Source organism: Doryrhamphus excisus, linkage group LG18, assembly GCF_037039965.1.
Source record: "Doryrhamphus excisus strain RoL-2023G ecotype Guam linkage group LG18, RoL_Dexc_Guam_v1.1, whole genome shotgun sequence".
Lineage (NCBI taxonomy): Eukaryota > Metazoa > Chordata > Actinopteri > Syngnathiformes > Syngnathidae > Doryrhamphus > Doryrhamphus excisus.
In genome coordinates this window covers 14,767,758-14,782,917 of record NC_136374.1, presented here as the reverse complement: position 1 = coordinate 14,782,917, position 15,160 = coordinate 14,767,758, and the positions used below count along the sequence as shown (strand labels likewise).

Sequence of the window (15,160 nt, the reverse complement as noted above, 5' to 3'; positions counted from 1 at the left end):
TAAAACAAAGAAAAAATCACAAACATGATGAATATTAGCTGACTATATGGGTAACACACTTCCGGTAGGCGTGTCATTGGTGCTCATCTGCTGGTCCTCCTACAAAAGCTCCTGCTATTGGTTACTTTTCGACCAATCACACGCTCCTAAAGTCTACCTTTGTAAAAGTATGTGTGTCCCTTGGCAGTGAGTTCTTCTTCTAGCAACCACCCACCGGCTGCCGAAGCAACAACAACAACAATAGTAGAAGTATCAGCGTCCTCTTCCTCGTTCTACCTCCTCCAGCAGGTGACAAACCACTTCCTGTCTTTATTGTCTGTGTCTTTATAGTCTTTGTCTCAATGTTTGTGAGCAGACAATGAAGTTAATTAGATGTTTAGTTGTCGTTTTCAAGATGAGACTTGAATGAAAGAAAAATGGACGACATCTTGTGAACACTCAAACTGTTAAAAGTGATGGAGTGTAGACGCAGGGCGGTATATGTTGTGTTCTTATTTTTATGTTCGTGTCTGAGGAGGGAAAACAGTGTGTCCATGAGGTGTAGACAGGATGTGTCCTCCCTCCGGGGGCGTGGGGGACATTCTTCTAAGGTGCCATTGCTCCCTCCCTTCCTCCTCCACAGATTAGAAGATAAGAACCTGTTGGAGCAGACGATGACTGTTGGTGTCATCATGGAGAACTCCTATTGTCAAAGATCCTCTATTTCAGTGAAGTTCCCTCGGTGGAATATTTGTATTACCCCCTAACCAGAGGAAAACATGCAATTCCCAAAACGGCGTTCGGCAGTAGTTTTTTGTTTGAAACATTTAGAAATTAAAAATCCATATAAAATGACTTTTAATTATTAAACAAATAAATGATTTACTTAAACTTAAAATTGAGTTTTATTGAGTTAAAGTGCCATCTTTTGGGTCAAAGTAATTTTAACAAGTGCTAGCATTTGTTAAACTCACTCAAAAATACGCAGTGCTCTTGAATGCCTCATGAAAGGAGACAGATATGAGTTGTTCATGGTTCTGTGTGAGCATTCCATTAAAGCGTGGATGCTTTGTTTGGCCACTCTATTCTGTGGACTAGTTTATTAGGTGTTACACTAACCAGAGACAGTGTATGAAAACCAAGACGTACTGTATTTTTTGTGTTTGGGTGGCAGCCAGTCCAGTGTGTACCCCGCCTCTCGCCCGAAGTCAGCTTAGATAGGCTTCAGCAAACCCCTTCCACAATTCAAATGAAGATAAGGGGTATAGAAAATGGATAGATTGTGTTTTTAGCAATAATTTTGATTGAAAACCAAATCATATGAAAACCAGTGCCTACATAAACAGAGGTTCTACTCTATATGACAGAAGCTCTCTCTGATCCTTTTAAGGAACCACTCCCAAAAACGCTATTCTCCATGTGACAGGAGCGCTATGCTACTGTAAATATTATTTTTAAAGATAATTTTGAGGATTTACTGCAAAAACGCACTTAAGATCCTCTGTGTCAAAGGTGTCAATCTCAAGGCAATGGAAGAGAGACCATCTTTACACTTAAAAATGTCGGTTTGAAAAAATTGTAGTCTTCTAAAACGTTAGACTGTTCACATGGTTGTTTGTGTGTATCGGAATACACGTTCGCACTTGCAGAGCAGTTCCTATGCAAACAGGATTGTTTAGAATATGTTTGCATGCGCATAGTATGTAATTATCCTTTGTCATGTGTGATGTCAGCTGACATGCACGCCTGTTGCTATGACAGCAGACGGAAGCACAGTAGTACAATTCCAACACCATACTGTATGTATACTGTATCATGCTGGGACACTTCTTCATTCTCATTACAAGAACATGAGATGCATTCAGGGACACTCTGATTATGTGTGTGTTTGTGTGTGGAAACTTGAAGTGGATTTTCTTATCACGTTTCGTAACTCTTAATTTGGATGTACAATGTGCTACTACATTTAAAGGGGACCTATTATACTCATTTTTCGCCCCTTTGTATTGAGTCGTGTTCTCCTATAGAGCAGTTACACACAATAATAAATATGATTTTGCAGAATCTGCACCTATTCCAGCTGTATTTACTTCCAAAGTGCTTCCTATCCATGAACCATATAAGGAAGGTCGCCCCTCTGTGACATCACAAAGGGGGCGGTTTTACCACGCCTTTTGAAACCGAGCGTTTTCATCTTTCAGGGCTCACATCCAAATGCCCAAACCTCGTTATCTGAAACATTTAACACGAGAATACAACATTCTAACTACATTTATAGGTCAAAAAAGTGGAAAAAGCATCATAGATCTCCTTTAAGTGTGCTGTCTGAAGCGACTGTCTGAAATATGCCAATTTTGACTGTATTTATTGAACAGAAAGATAAATGACAGGACAGGATTATATATGTATATATAAAATAAATGCAGTCAAAATTGGCATATTTCAGATGTAGTTGCTAATGGTGATTAATCATGATTAATTAAAAATGGGGATTAATCTGATTTAAATATGGTAATAGAATAGCCTTCAGACACAGTATCTTAGCATATATTGGTCAATATTGGATAGTTTTTTTTACATTTTTAATGTACAAAATATATCAAAGTGTCTCCAGCATCCTTCCATTTTTATATATGTGAGCTTGGCTGGAATAAAAAAAACTCACCCTTGATTGACAGTTTAAAGATGTACAATTTAGTGCCATTAGAGGATATCGTTTAGCCTCGGCAGGGGTTTACTTTCTCCTGTTGCCGTTTAATCATTGACATGGTCATTACATTCACCAACACCAACTTGTGAATCAACGTAGAAATAAGGGCACTATTCAAAGCAAATAGTTATGTTCATAACTTTGTTCTCGCTGAGTGACGGCATCAATTAGCGGTTACATTCTTGTAGAGACTCGTCTGCTGCCAAGTTTGACGGCGCCACCCACCGCTCTTCGCACGTGTTTACAGTACACACAGTAGAGAGACAGTCTTTAAAAAATAAGTCTGTTATTACATGTTATTATGCAAATATTCCAAAACAAAACGTCATCTGCAGGGCAAGTTATTTTGATATTCTGCTATATTTCACAAAGAGCTTATAAAATATACTTTTAAAGAGCACCAATAAATAACAATCCAGCACATAACATTTTGCTTTGTGATACAGTGGAACCTTGGTTAGAGTCCGCCCCCGGTTAGCGTGTTCTTCACCATAATTTAGCCCTGGTTTGCGTCCATTCTCCGGTTGGTGTATAACATGGTGTGCATGGTGTCTGTTAATAAACTTATAAATAAAAAAATAAATTATTTAGGGGAGCTTAAGAACATTTTAAAAAATTTTAGAAAAAAATATCAGCCTGAAAAATAAGCGAATCACACCAACGTGTACACTAAGTATCTTTTAAAAGATGTTTGGTCCGGACCACAAGTGTGAACACTTGTGACATGATGTAGCAAACAAAAGGTACACTTCCTGTCTGTTTGAGGGAAGGAAGAGGTTTTACGGTCAGTCTGAGACGAAGATCACAAGACTTGTTGCTGTCGTAGAAAGGACAAAAAGCAAAACACTGCTGTGATTATTGGAGTCTATTTATCTTCTTAAAATACGAAACCACTATCTGATTCTGAGTCCCAATCAGCCAACATGTTAGGAACTTTATGTGCTAATGTTTGTGCTGTCCTAGGGAAGCAATAAAACGGACAGCTGCACTTTAAAATGCATCACACACACACACACACAGCTTTAAAGACGCAGCTGCATAGTTGGACTTAAAGGGCTCGTTTTGTGATCGTAGCACACATACCTTTGCATGTTCAGACACATGTGATGACCAACTTCCCCCCTCTTTTTTCCCCCCTCATGGTCTCTTCTTCTGTTCTCCACAGCCGCCATGAAAATAGCATCTTTCAACATCCAGAAGTTTGGAAGGAACAAAGTGTCCGACCCAGAAATCCTTCAAATTCTGGTCCAGGTAAGACTCACGAGTCGTAATAATATAGTATAATATACGTATACACTACGGCTCAAAAGTTTGGGATCACTTGGAAATGTTTTTTTCCAATTTGAGATATGGCTTTTTCCAGCGTCCTGAAGTGGCCGCTTCACTGTTGATACTGACACTGGTGTTTGACGGCTACTATTTAGTACAGCTGCCAGGTGACGACCTGTGAGGCGTCTTTGTCTTAATACTACACACTCTCAGATATTTGTCTTCTTGCACAGTTGTGCAGCGTTTTTCTGTCCTTGTTAGACCCGGTTTGTGCTGCTCTCTGAAGGGAGTAGTTAACAGCATGGTAAGAGATTTTAGTTTTAGTTTAGATTTTTTAGATGGCTTTTGTAATCATCTATTAGCCTTATAAAATGATGAACTTGGATTAGCAGCCATACCAGGAGATTGATGCAGAGGACTGACAGTTGTTGATAGTAGGCCTCTATGTGTGTATATATATATATGTGTATATATATATATGTGTATATGAAATATTCAAATTTTTACTGTATTTATTGAACAGAAAGATAAATGACAGGACAGGATTTTATATATATATAATTATTTATTTTTAATTATATTATATTAATAATTATATATAATTTATATTTATATATATGTATTTATTTTCATAATTATAATTTATTATAATATATATATAATCCTGTCCTGTCATTTATCTTTCTGTTCAATAAATACAGTAAAAATTTGCATATTTCAGATGTAGTTGCTCATAGTGATTAATCATGATTAATTAAACATGGGGATTAATCTGATAAAAAATGGTAATAATTGAATAACCCTTCAGATACAGTAGCTTAGCATATATTGATCCATATTGGATTGTTTTTTTTACATTTGTAATGTACAAAATATATATTTAAAAAATATATAAAATATATAAAAAGTGTTTCCAGCATCCTTCCATTTTTATATATGTGAGCTTTGCTGGAATTAAAAAAACTCACCTTTGATTGACAGTATGAATATTTACAATTTAGTGCCATTGGAGGATATCGTTTACATTAGTAGGGGTTTTCTAATTCTGGTCCAGGTAAGACTCACATGGAGTCGTATTAATGATACAAAAGTACATACATGTACAACATAAAAGTACAGTGATTGAAGCTTTAAGGGTACTCTAACAGTAATATTCAATATTCCCTGGAGTCTGCTTATGAAATGTCACCTCTCAGCTTTCCACCAGGAGGAAAAGTATTTTTGTTATATGAAAACGTTGTTTTGTTGCTACGTTGTGTAATGTGGAGTCGATCGCCTGCAGATTATCCGACGTTATGACATCATCGTGATCCTGGAGGTGGTGGATATCAGCGGGATGTCGGTCCAGACCCTCATGGATGCACTCAACACGTAAGCCAAACCTATAAATAAACCTATAAATAACTTATAACTATGAATCATGAAAGTAGCATCACACGTGTGTGTGTGTGTGTGTGTGTGTGTGTGTGTGTGTGTGTGTGTGTGTGCGTGTGTGTGCAGGTCCAACGCGGCCCATCACTACACTCTGAAGATCAGCTGTCGCTTGGGACGGTCCCGCTACAAGGAGCAGTTCATGTTCCTTTACAGGTACGATTCCCCAATATCACCTTCGCACTGTTCGATGGATTAGTGTGACACATCCATGACACCGAAGACTGCACAGGTGTCCAAAGTGCAGCCTGGGGGCCATTTGTGGCCCACTGCTGTTTTTTTTATGGGCTCGTTGCACATTCTAAACGTATAATTTAGCAAGAAAACTCTCTTTGGGGTCTTCCATTGTTTACAAACTTGCCACATTTAAACCACGCCCCCTTGATCGCAACTTTGCTTTTCTACTGAGGTGCCCTATCCTGGAGTAAGACGCTAACCTGGCTAAACTTCCCAGAATGGAAGCCATCTTTGATGCCTTCTTTACACAGGGATGACTTGGTGGACTTGGTGGGTTCCTACCAGTTTGATGACCAGTTGATCGATGGCGGGGACGTTTTTGCCAGGGACCCTTACATCCTGCGATTCCGATGCCACAACACAGGTGGAACTCGTACAGTTCCAGTTTTATGGACTGGTGTGTTGATTCATCTCAACGTGTGCATGTTTTTTACTCCACCAGTACTGAAGGACCTGGTGATGATCCCCGTTCACACCAAACCACAGGACTCGGAGACTGAGCTGGATGAACTTTTTGACGTCTTTCAGCACGTGAAGGCTAAGTGGAGGACAGATGTGAGGACATTTGGAGGACAATGTTGATTTTTCTGGACTGATTGACTACTTTGTTCATTATTCAACATACATTTAATCTGTCCTACATCATCACCATAGCGTATTCCACCTGACATCTACTGTTTTTTGGCATGCTAATATGGTTGATGTCATTTATTCACAGTAACGGGAAAACGATATTTCATAAAAATAGATTATACATCATATACTGTTTACAGTTCAGTATGTTCTCCATGCCTTGGCAACAGAACGTGATGATCCTGGGCGACTTCAACGCAGACGGCGCATACGTCTCGGAACGCGACATGCAGAGCATCCGTATCCGCTGCGACAGGAACTTCCACTGGCTGATCGGAGACGACGTGGACACCACGGCGAGCACCGCAAACGCACACACATACGACAGGTGGGATCCACAAATGCACCGCAACACAGTTAACAAGTACAGAAGGCCATTGTTGAGCAGATTTGCCTTTTAGGATCGTCGTCTACGGAGACGACATGTTCCACGCTGTCGTGCCCAACTCTGCCCGACCCTTCAACTTCCAGAAAGCGTTCAATCTCAGCAATGAGCAGGTGTCTTTTTTTTTTTTTTTTTTTTTAACGCTCATGATGGTGTGTGGGCTGCACGCACGCTGAGTTCAATCCCACCCTCTGCCATCTCTGTGTGGAGTTTGCATGTTCTCCCCGTGCATGCGTGGGTTTTCTCCGGGTACTCCGGTTTCCTTCCACATTCCAAAAACATGCTGGAAAATACACTAAAAACGAGTGTCTTTGAACGCAACTCCTGATTCAAATATTGTACTACTATTAAAGACACTAGTGTTAGAAAAATGTATTTTTAGACTTGTATTTTTATGCCAACTAGAATTGGCATATTTCAGACGTAGTTGCTAATGGTGATTAATCATGATTAATTAAAAATCGGGATTAATCTGATTAAAATTGGTAATAATTGAATAGTCCTTCAGATGCTAGGTTAATTGGCGACTCCAAATTGTCCATAGGTATGAATGTGAGTGTGAATGGTTGTTTGTCTATATGTGCCCTGTGATTGGCTGGCCACCAGTCCAGGGTGTACCCCGCCTCTCGCCCGAAGACAGCTAGGATAGGCTCCAGCAGCGGTAGAAAATGAATGAATGAATGAATGATGGTGCGTCATGCGTCACTGTAAACATCTGAGCTCATCCTGGCATCTCTGCAGGCGTTGAAGGTCAGCGACCATTACCCCGTAGAAGTTGAGCTCAAGTCTCTGATGGAACCACGACAGGAAACTCAAGGTAAATAAATCAAAATAATTAATAAATCAAAATAAATCTTTGGTAGAGTTCATAGAACGTTTCACAAAGTGTTGTTCTCCAGAATCATTTGCGTAGGACTATATTTGTTTCACAATGTTTTTGTTCTGTAGGTCTACTGCTGGATGGAGAGCTGCTGGAGATGAAAAAGGGGAACCTGCTGCTGGAGAGGGAGAAGCTCAACCTGGAGATCCAAATCCTCCAGATGAAGCTGGCCAAGATGACGCGTGGAGATAAACAGACAGATGAACAGACGTCTTCCAGCTGCAAGATGTTGTGAAATACTCCGCTGGGTGTTTTGGACTATTGACTTCCTGGTTTGGAAGTCACCATGGTGACCTTTAGTGGCCAGTCACGTGATGCTATGCTATACACACTGATTCAGTTGAACACTATTCATCTGGTGCATCTATGATATTAGATAACTCAATATCTAAGGAAACAAAGTACAATAGTAGATAAGTTCCCATCAAAAGAGACGTTTTTTTCCCCAAGGGCCAAAAGTTGTAGATGCATAATTGTGACTATTTGACCAAAATACATAATGTAGGAAAGGGAAATCACTGTGAGGGATTCCCAAAGTGTGGGTCGCGGTCCTCTGGTGGGCCATGAGAGGTCATTAAAAATGATTAATTTTTGTAAATATAATTTTTAAAATATTTTTATTGTAAAATATTTATATTTATTATTTCTGCCTTAAGATATTTTAAAGCCACCGATTAAAGGATAATTTGAAACTAGCCTATTAAAACTATATGTATTTTGGTCAAATAATCACAAGAACTTATTTTTAAAAGAATATGGCACTACACTGCAGACATGTTAGCTTTAGCTCCTTTCACACTGCCCATAAATGGCGGCTTTTTACTGGGGGGGTGACGTCTATGTAACCCCCTTTCCAATTTCAGTAGTAGTGCTGCATCAGGGATGTAAAAGATGCTATGATAAACATCTACAATTGTCCGATGGTTGCTGCCCCCCATAGGTGTTTTCCTTATTCTGACCTACAAGGTACTGTATTCATTTCAATCATTCATTCAATCAATCATCTCAATAAATTAAAAAAATAATTGAAACAACTTTTTGGGATGATTTCAAATCATTTTATTGGTGTCTCCATTTACAATATATACCATAAAAATGTAAACTTGATTCCTTTTAACCGATTATTACCATATCTACACCCACTGACTGTTATTTGAAAATGGTCAGTGTGTTAATACAACAAATGTATCGAGTTACAAGCTGTACACAAAACTCATTTTTCCTCAAATTAAAGTTTTACTTGTGGAAAAAGGTCAACACTGGGAACTTTTAACACAGCAAAACACAGCAGAGTCTCAATGAGCAAAGATACATTGCAGTCATGGGAAGCAAAGCCGGGGGGAAGCGTAAGTCAAATGGAAAGTTCACTTCTTGCCTGATTTCTTGATGCCGCTGCTGCTGCCTGGAGGAGAGGACAGACACGACATGTGCATGAGATATGATGTCACATTGTCACGAAAATGAAAATATCTGTTCATACAGAGAGGTCCTTTTCCAGAGGCTTTGGCCTTCAGTGCGTCCAAAGCTTTCTGCTCCTCTTTCTGCTTCTGCTTGAAGGCCACGTCGTCCTGCACACATTGATAAATGCTTCAATGCATACTCTTTATTTGCCGTTGCTGTTAGTAATGTAGCATTCAAAATTAATATTGGACATCAAATTAATTACTATAGTGAAGACAGGCGCGTTTGTATTGGGTTTATTGAAAGTGAAGAGCGCCGTCAATGAAACAGCACTTACCTCATCCATCTCCTTGCCCTGCTTTTTGGGAGCCTTTAGCGGTTTCTTTTTGCCTCCTGAAAACATAATTATTTTCAGCAATGGCTACAACAAACAACGTCATATAATAAGTAGCAGTTGAAATAATGTAAAAAAAAAATAGCGAGGAAGACAATACATATTTATTACAAAAGATTGCCGCTCTCTTTAACAACAGTTAGCTTGCTAATCCACAGACGACAGGCTAACTTCATTTTTGTTTTTTTTATACACACTATAATGGCGGACATCAGTAGCTACTTAAAGCAACATCTCACCTTCCCTGCCAGACATCTTTTGACTTTTATAACGTAAACGGAAGGGAAATATTTGTAAGTTTTGATGAAAACACCGCCTCCACAGTAGCGAAGCCGCGCTGTAAGGACCCCAGTCAGAAGAACTCTGACCCGGAAATAGAAGGACGAATTATATGCCTGAACAAAAAACACATGGCTGTCATCAAGCTAGCTGTTTCATTTGACATTTAGAATGAAGACTCTTGGCTGCCAAAACATCGTCACCGGGACATGTAAACATTGAAAACAATATAAGCGGAATATAGGTATGTGATTTTGATACTGTTATATCGTAATTGTAAGGCTTAGTAACGTGATGCTAAATGCTATGTACATATTTACCAATGAAAATGGGTGAGGGCATTACCAGCTAGTAAGCTAATCCTGGAGGTTGATGCTACAAAATGTTGGAAGTAATATTTTTGTTTATTCCTCACTGTGAATGGTTAAAGTGGAAGTGGAGTGAGAATTCTAGCAGATATTTGATTTGTAATGGTGTTCATGAAACAGCAATTAATTTATTCGTAATTTTGTTAACTTTATTGCTCAATATATATATTTTTACAGTTGCTGGGGAGACATTGCGGCATTGACAGTGTTAATATTGCACTTCTCAATGAGGTACTTTAATTCTGAATTTAGTCAGGCTTTCTGTTTTGGTCTTTGATGCTAACTTTGGACCCCATGCTGATTGTGTCAGGTACAAAGTTCATGGCTCCTGTTGTTTGTCCCGCCTCTTCCTGCTTGGACCTCGGCTGGGCCAGGTGTGTGTGGTCCGAACCTACAGTGCCCAACACCAGCCAAGTGGCCCAAAGTGCCCTGATGGGAGGGATGGACCTGAGACGCTGAAGAAACGTGCACTGTCAGCCTTACAAGTATGTCAAATAGAACCTCTCAAGTCAAACACAACCCCTATGAAAATGGAAATAATCCGTTCCAGGTTGCTAAGAGGTGTTGGACTGTAGAAGTTCCTTACTAGAAGAAGTTGTTCACATCAAATTCAGAATTGTGCCGTTTTCTCTCCCCTTCCGTCTTCCAGCATGCAGGTCAATTGGGGCAGCAGTGGGGTCAAAGGTCGGCACAGATGATGAGTGCCACCATGAACAGTTGGTGGGAGAGATATGAGGAGTTTGTTGGTCTCAACGAGGTCCGTCACGCTCAGACCAAGGTCACAGAGGTCAGTAGACAGTGAGACGATTTGCTTTGTTGACAACCGTGACAGCTTAACATATTTTTGTTTTCCAGGCTGAAGCGGCGTTCATGGTGTCCAGGGGCATGGTACGTGAGGCCCACGGCAGCCTGGAGGCCCTTCTGGCCCGGCTGAAGGAGGTCAGGGACAGGCTGGACAGAGTTTCTAGGGAGGAGGCGCACTACCTGGAGCTGGCCACGCTGGAGCACAAACTACTGCAGGTGAGCTGAGACCATGTTATGTATTGTCCCTCATATATTACAAAACAAAAGGTAGTAAATATAAGATTTGATACTATAATACAATCTATTTTAATAATTATAGTCATAAAATAATGAGTATCTATGTATGCAGAGCTGTCTGCCTCAAAGTACATCAATTTGTGTCGTCATTATCTGTGCAAAAACCTAATAAGTGTGTCCGTGTGGCGTCCCGACGGCAGGAGGAACGTCGCCTGAGGACATCATACGAGTGTACAGAGAGCTCGGAGAGAGAGAAGTTTGCCTTGTTTTCAGCCGCCGTCCGAGAGAGTCACGAGAAGGAGAGGACGAGAGCCGAGCGCACTAAGAACTGGTCCATTATCGGCTCAGTGCTGGGAGCCCTGATTGGGGTCATGGGGTCGACGTACATCAACCGGGTCCGCCTTCAGGTGAGAACGCCAAATTGAATCTTTTTTGCAAAGAATCGTCATTTTGTATAGAGAGTCGTCGCTCCACACATGATGGGTTTTTTTTAAACATATATTAATAAATCAGACCCGAGTTCAATTCCACCCTCGGCCATCTCTTTGTGGAGTTTGCATGTTCTCCCCGTGCATGCGTGGGTTTTCTCCGGGTACTCCGGTTTCCTCCCACATTCCAAAAACATGCTAGGTTAATTGGCGACTCCAAATTGTCCATAGGTATGAATGTGAGTGTGAATGGTTGTTTGTCTATATGTGCCCTGTGATTGGCTGGCCACCAGTCCAGGGTGTACCCCGCCTCTCGCCTGAAGACAGCTGGGGTAGGCTCCAGCACCCCCGCGACCCTCGTGAGGATAAGCGGTAGAAAATGAACGAATGAATATTAATAAATTATGCTGTTTCATGGTTGAAATTAGTAGAAAATGTGCATATTTAAGCACATTATACATATTTTTGCCTAATTAGCATTTTTAAAGTCATCCCACTTCATAGTCTGAACGTCATGCCCTGCCAGTATTGCAGTTTTTCCAAAATTAATTAATCGATGGCCGCCATTTTGGGCTTGACTGCAGCCTATTCGTACATTTAAATATGCACATTATGTATTCTTGTCCTAAATTAAGCATTTTCAGGCATAAAAATGAGTAAATAAAGTAAATTACGAATACATTCTAAGGATGTTGATGAACTGTAGTCTACACTGGCCACTAGGTGTCGCTAATAACACACACTAGACTTGTTTACTGTCAACAATTATTGTAGGTTTGAATGATCTCACAGCAGGCACAAAAATAACAATAATACTAATAATCACCATCATAATAATAACATGGGGTATCGTTGTGGCTGTACTCCAACTAAAACTGAATCCCCGACATCACTTCCTGTCCACACGTCCGGGAGGAATTTACTGAAATGCCCATAAGTAATAATAAATTACCAGTCTTTAGTGGCATATTTTCTCTGGTTATATCTACTATATTGGTAATATGAGTCTAAAGGTTACAAACGGCGGTCCACGGTCCACTTGGTGCTGCTCCTCCTGGCGGATTCCGCGGCGTTCCCACGCCAATTGAGAGACACATTCTCTCCAATTTGTCCTGGGTCTTCCCCGAGGCCTCCTACTGGTTGGATGTGCTCCGAACACCCCTATGGGGAGGTGTCCAGGAGGCGTCCTGGCCAAATGCCCAAGCCAGCTCATCTGGGTTTTCTCAATGAGGAGGAGCAGCGGTTCTACTCCGAGTTTCTCCTGGATGACAGAGCTTCTCACCTTATCTCAACGGGAGAGCCAAGCTACCTTGCGGAGTAAACTCATTTCGGGAGCTTTTTCTTTCTCCCTCTTCACCACAACGGCTGTGACAATAGAAGAAGAAACTCTTAGCACCTCCTCGTGTTCAAAGTTGTAACGTGTTGTTTGTAGGAGCTGAAGGGTTTGTTGCTGGAAGCCCAGAAAGGTCCAGAAAGCCTGCAGGAAGCCCTCAAAGTCCAAGCAGGAAACCACCGCTCCCAGCAGGACGAGCTGCGTGCCCTCATCGACACCCTCAGGGTCACCATAAAGGACCCTACCCTTCAGGAACACAAGGGTCCGAGTCCTGCCTCACCCATCAGGCCTTCTTCATCCTTGAGTGAAGTCCGCAGTAACAACCAAAGGACTGAGTCCCTGATGCAGTCCCTTTTGCCTCTAGTGGGTCAGCTGCAGCAAGGACTCGCCAAGGTCCAGAACGAGCTTTGTGGTCTGAGAAACCTGCTGGAAATTTCACCGCAGGCTCGCAGGGAAACACCGGAGAGGCCGGTCAGTATCGAGAGAGCGGGATCAGACGAGGTTCTGGGGTCGGAGTCAATGGTCCAGACTCTAGAGGACACTCAGAGGACGTTGGGGGAGCGTATCAGCCGCAGCACCCTCTATAACGCCACCTTCACGTACACGGCCGCCGCTATCACCATCGCCGCCGTGTACATTCTCCTGCGAGGAGGCTCTTAGGCGACGTTCACACTGCAGCTCAATTCCAATATCCAATTTTTTCCCATGTCAGTGTGAACACTAAAATCCAGATCATTTTTTAGCTTTAGAGACCAATCAAACTTATTTAGATGATTTAAATGTGGTCACCATGGCAACATGGACCAAATATTACTGACATACTTGAACATATAATATCATGCTGCACTGAAACCATTTATGATCACATCATTAAAAAAAACACTGAATCTCTATGACGTTACAATTGTTGTCTGTGCACTGGTTATTCCAATACTTGCCAACAGAGGGCAGCAACCACTTACATTTTTTAGGCCTCAGTGACCCCAATCCTGCCCGCCACAGTGACATGCAGTGAGGTTCATGGCTGATGAGGAACACACTCCTTTGGAGTTTTATAAGGATAATACAGGTTGGGGATTAAGAGGATAACCAAAAAGAGTTGCAAGTGTTGATTTGATTTCAAGTCATGGTGTATAATGCAACATTTCTGCAACATTAATGGCGACATGCTGACAAACGGAAACTGGCCAACTCAGTGTGCACACACGATGGTCTCACCTTTGGGTTCTTCCCTGTATTGGAGCAGGATATCTGCAATTTCCTAAATTTTCTATAAGAAAATATTTTAAAAAGATAATTAAAAATAAAATAAATAAATATAAATAGATTTTAAAATAAAAAATATATATATTTTTTTTATACAGTTAAATTGACAAATATTAATGTTCATTTGGTGTGAGTACTTGTTTTTCATTCATTCATTCATTTTCTACCGCTTTTCCTCACGGGGGGTGCTGGAGCCTATCCCAGCTGTCTTTGGGCGCGAGGCAGGGTACACCCTGGACTGGTGGCCAGACAATCATAGGGCAGTACTTGTTTTTATATTTTATAAAATATTTAAAAAGATAATAAAAAATAAAATAAATAAATATATTAAAAAAATAATAAATATTTTGTTATACAGTTAAATGCACAAATATTAATATTTATTTGGTGTTAGTACTCGTTTTTGTATTTTTCTCTGCCTCACATGCCTCCTCTTACCGCACATGACTATTTTTTTACACATCTTGTCAATTATTGTGGTATCACTTTCAATATATCAGCTTTTAGGCTACACTCGCTCATCCACGGACGCTAAACTGTTTTTCCGGGAACATTTGAAATGGCAAATATTAATTCTTGTTATCCATTCCTTCATTCACTCACTAAGTTACTTTTCCTGCCTACTGTCAGGCACTTAGAAGTAGTTTTTTTTTTACATTTGTACATACCTTGCACGTGCTTGTAAAGCCTCACCGTCCTGTTTGTTACCAAGCCGAGGGCGATTACAAGTTTTACATACTTTACATTTACCGACAACTCTTGAGAGAGTCAGGGTACATCCATCCCCTGTCATCGAATTTAAGCACGGACTTGTAAATTCTCCAAACCTTTTGCAGGATGATATCCTAATTAAACTTTGCTACTAGAAATCACATAAAGTGGCTTTTATCTCATTCAATCGTAATTGATTTTTTTGCAATATTACTTTTTAGTGATTAGAAATATGGAGTAACTTGTCTTTGCATTTATTCTGGAAGTGTCTGAGGCGTTATTGGAACTGCACATGAAGTGCTTTATGTACACCTTGCAATCCAACATACCTCAGAGCGGCTCTTTTTGTCTAAGCAGAAGCTGTAGTGATTCTACATTTGATAAAAGTTACTTAATATTTGTCTGATCAAAAGAA

General features: G+C 40.6%; 3 protein-coding genes across 3 annotated transcripts; 2 read left to right on the top strand and 1 right to left on the bottom strand.

Moving 5' to 3' along the window:
• Positions 1-146: 146 nt before the first annotated feature.
• Positions 147-7,963, top strand: dnase1l4.1 (deoxyribonuclease 1 like 4, tandem duplicate 1). The gene is made up of 10 exons (XM_058054975.2): positions 147-288; positions 3,855-3,940; positions 5,241-5,329; positions 5,459-5,545; positions 5,878-5,990; positions 6,069-6,181; positions 6,430-6,587; positions 6,661-6,757; positions 7,386-7,461; positions 7,593-7,963. The coding sequence occupies exons 2-10, from the start codon at positions 3,860-3,862 to the stop codon at positions 7,757-7,759; spliced, it is 981 nt and encodes a 326-aa protein (XP_057910958.2). The 5' UTR covers positions 147-288; positions 3,855-3,859; the 3' UTR covers positions 7,760-7,963.
• Positions 7,964-8,559: 596 nt separating this feature from the next.
• tma7 (translation machinery associated 7 homolog) lies at positions 8,560-9,707 on the bottom strand. Its single transcript, XM_078798390.1, has 4 exons — positions 9,559-9,707; positions 9,263-9,318; positions 9,005-9,092; positions 8,560-8,926 (listed from the first exon to the last, which is right to left on the bottom strand). Exons 1-4 carry the CDS (start codon positions 9,572-9,574, stop codon positions 8,889-8,891), a joined length of 198 nt encoding a protein of 65 aa, XP_078654516.1. The 5' UTR covers positions 9,575-9,707; the 3' UTR covers positions 8,560-8,888.
• On the top strand, positions 9,678-13,659 carry ccdc51 (coiled-coil domain containing 51). Its single transcript, XM_058054974.2, has 7 exons — positions 9,678-9,842; positions 10,144-10,197; positions 10,277-10,451; positions 10,616-10,753; positions 10,822-10,986; positions 11,208-11,414; positions 12,868-13,659. Exons 2-7 carry the CDS (start codon positions 10,193-10,195, stop codon positions 13,426-13,428), a joined length of 1,251 nt encoding a protein of 416 aa, XP_057910957.2. The 5' UTR covers positions 9,678-9,842; positions 10,144-10,192; the 3' UTR covers positions 13,429-13,659.
• Positions 13,660-15,160: the final 1,501 nt, after the last annotated feature.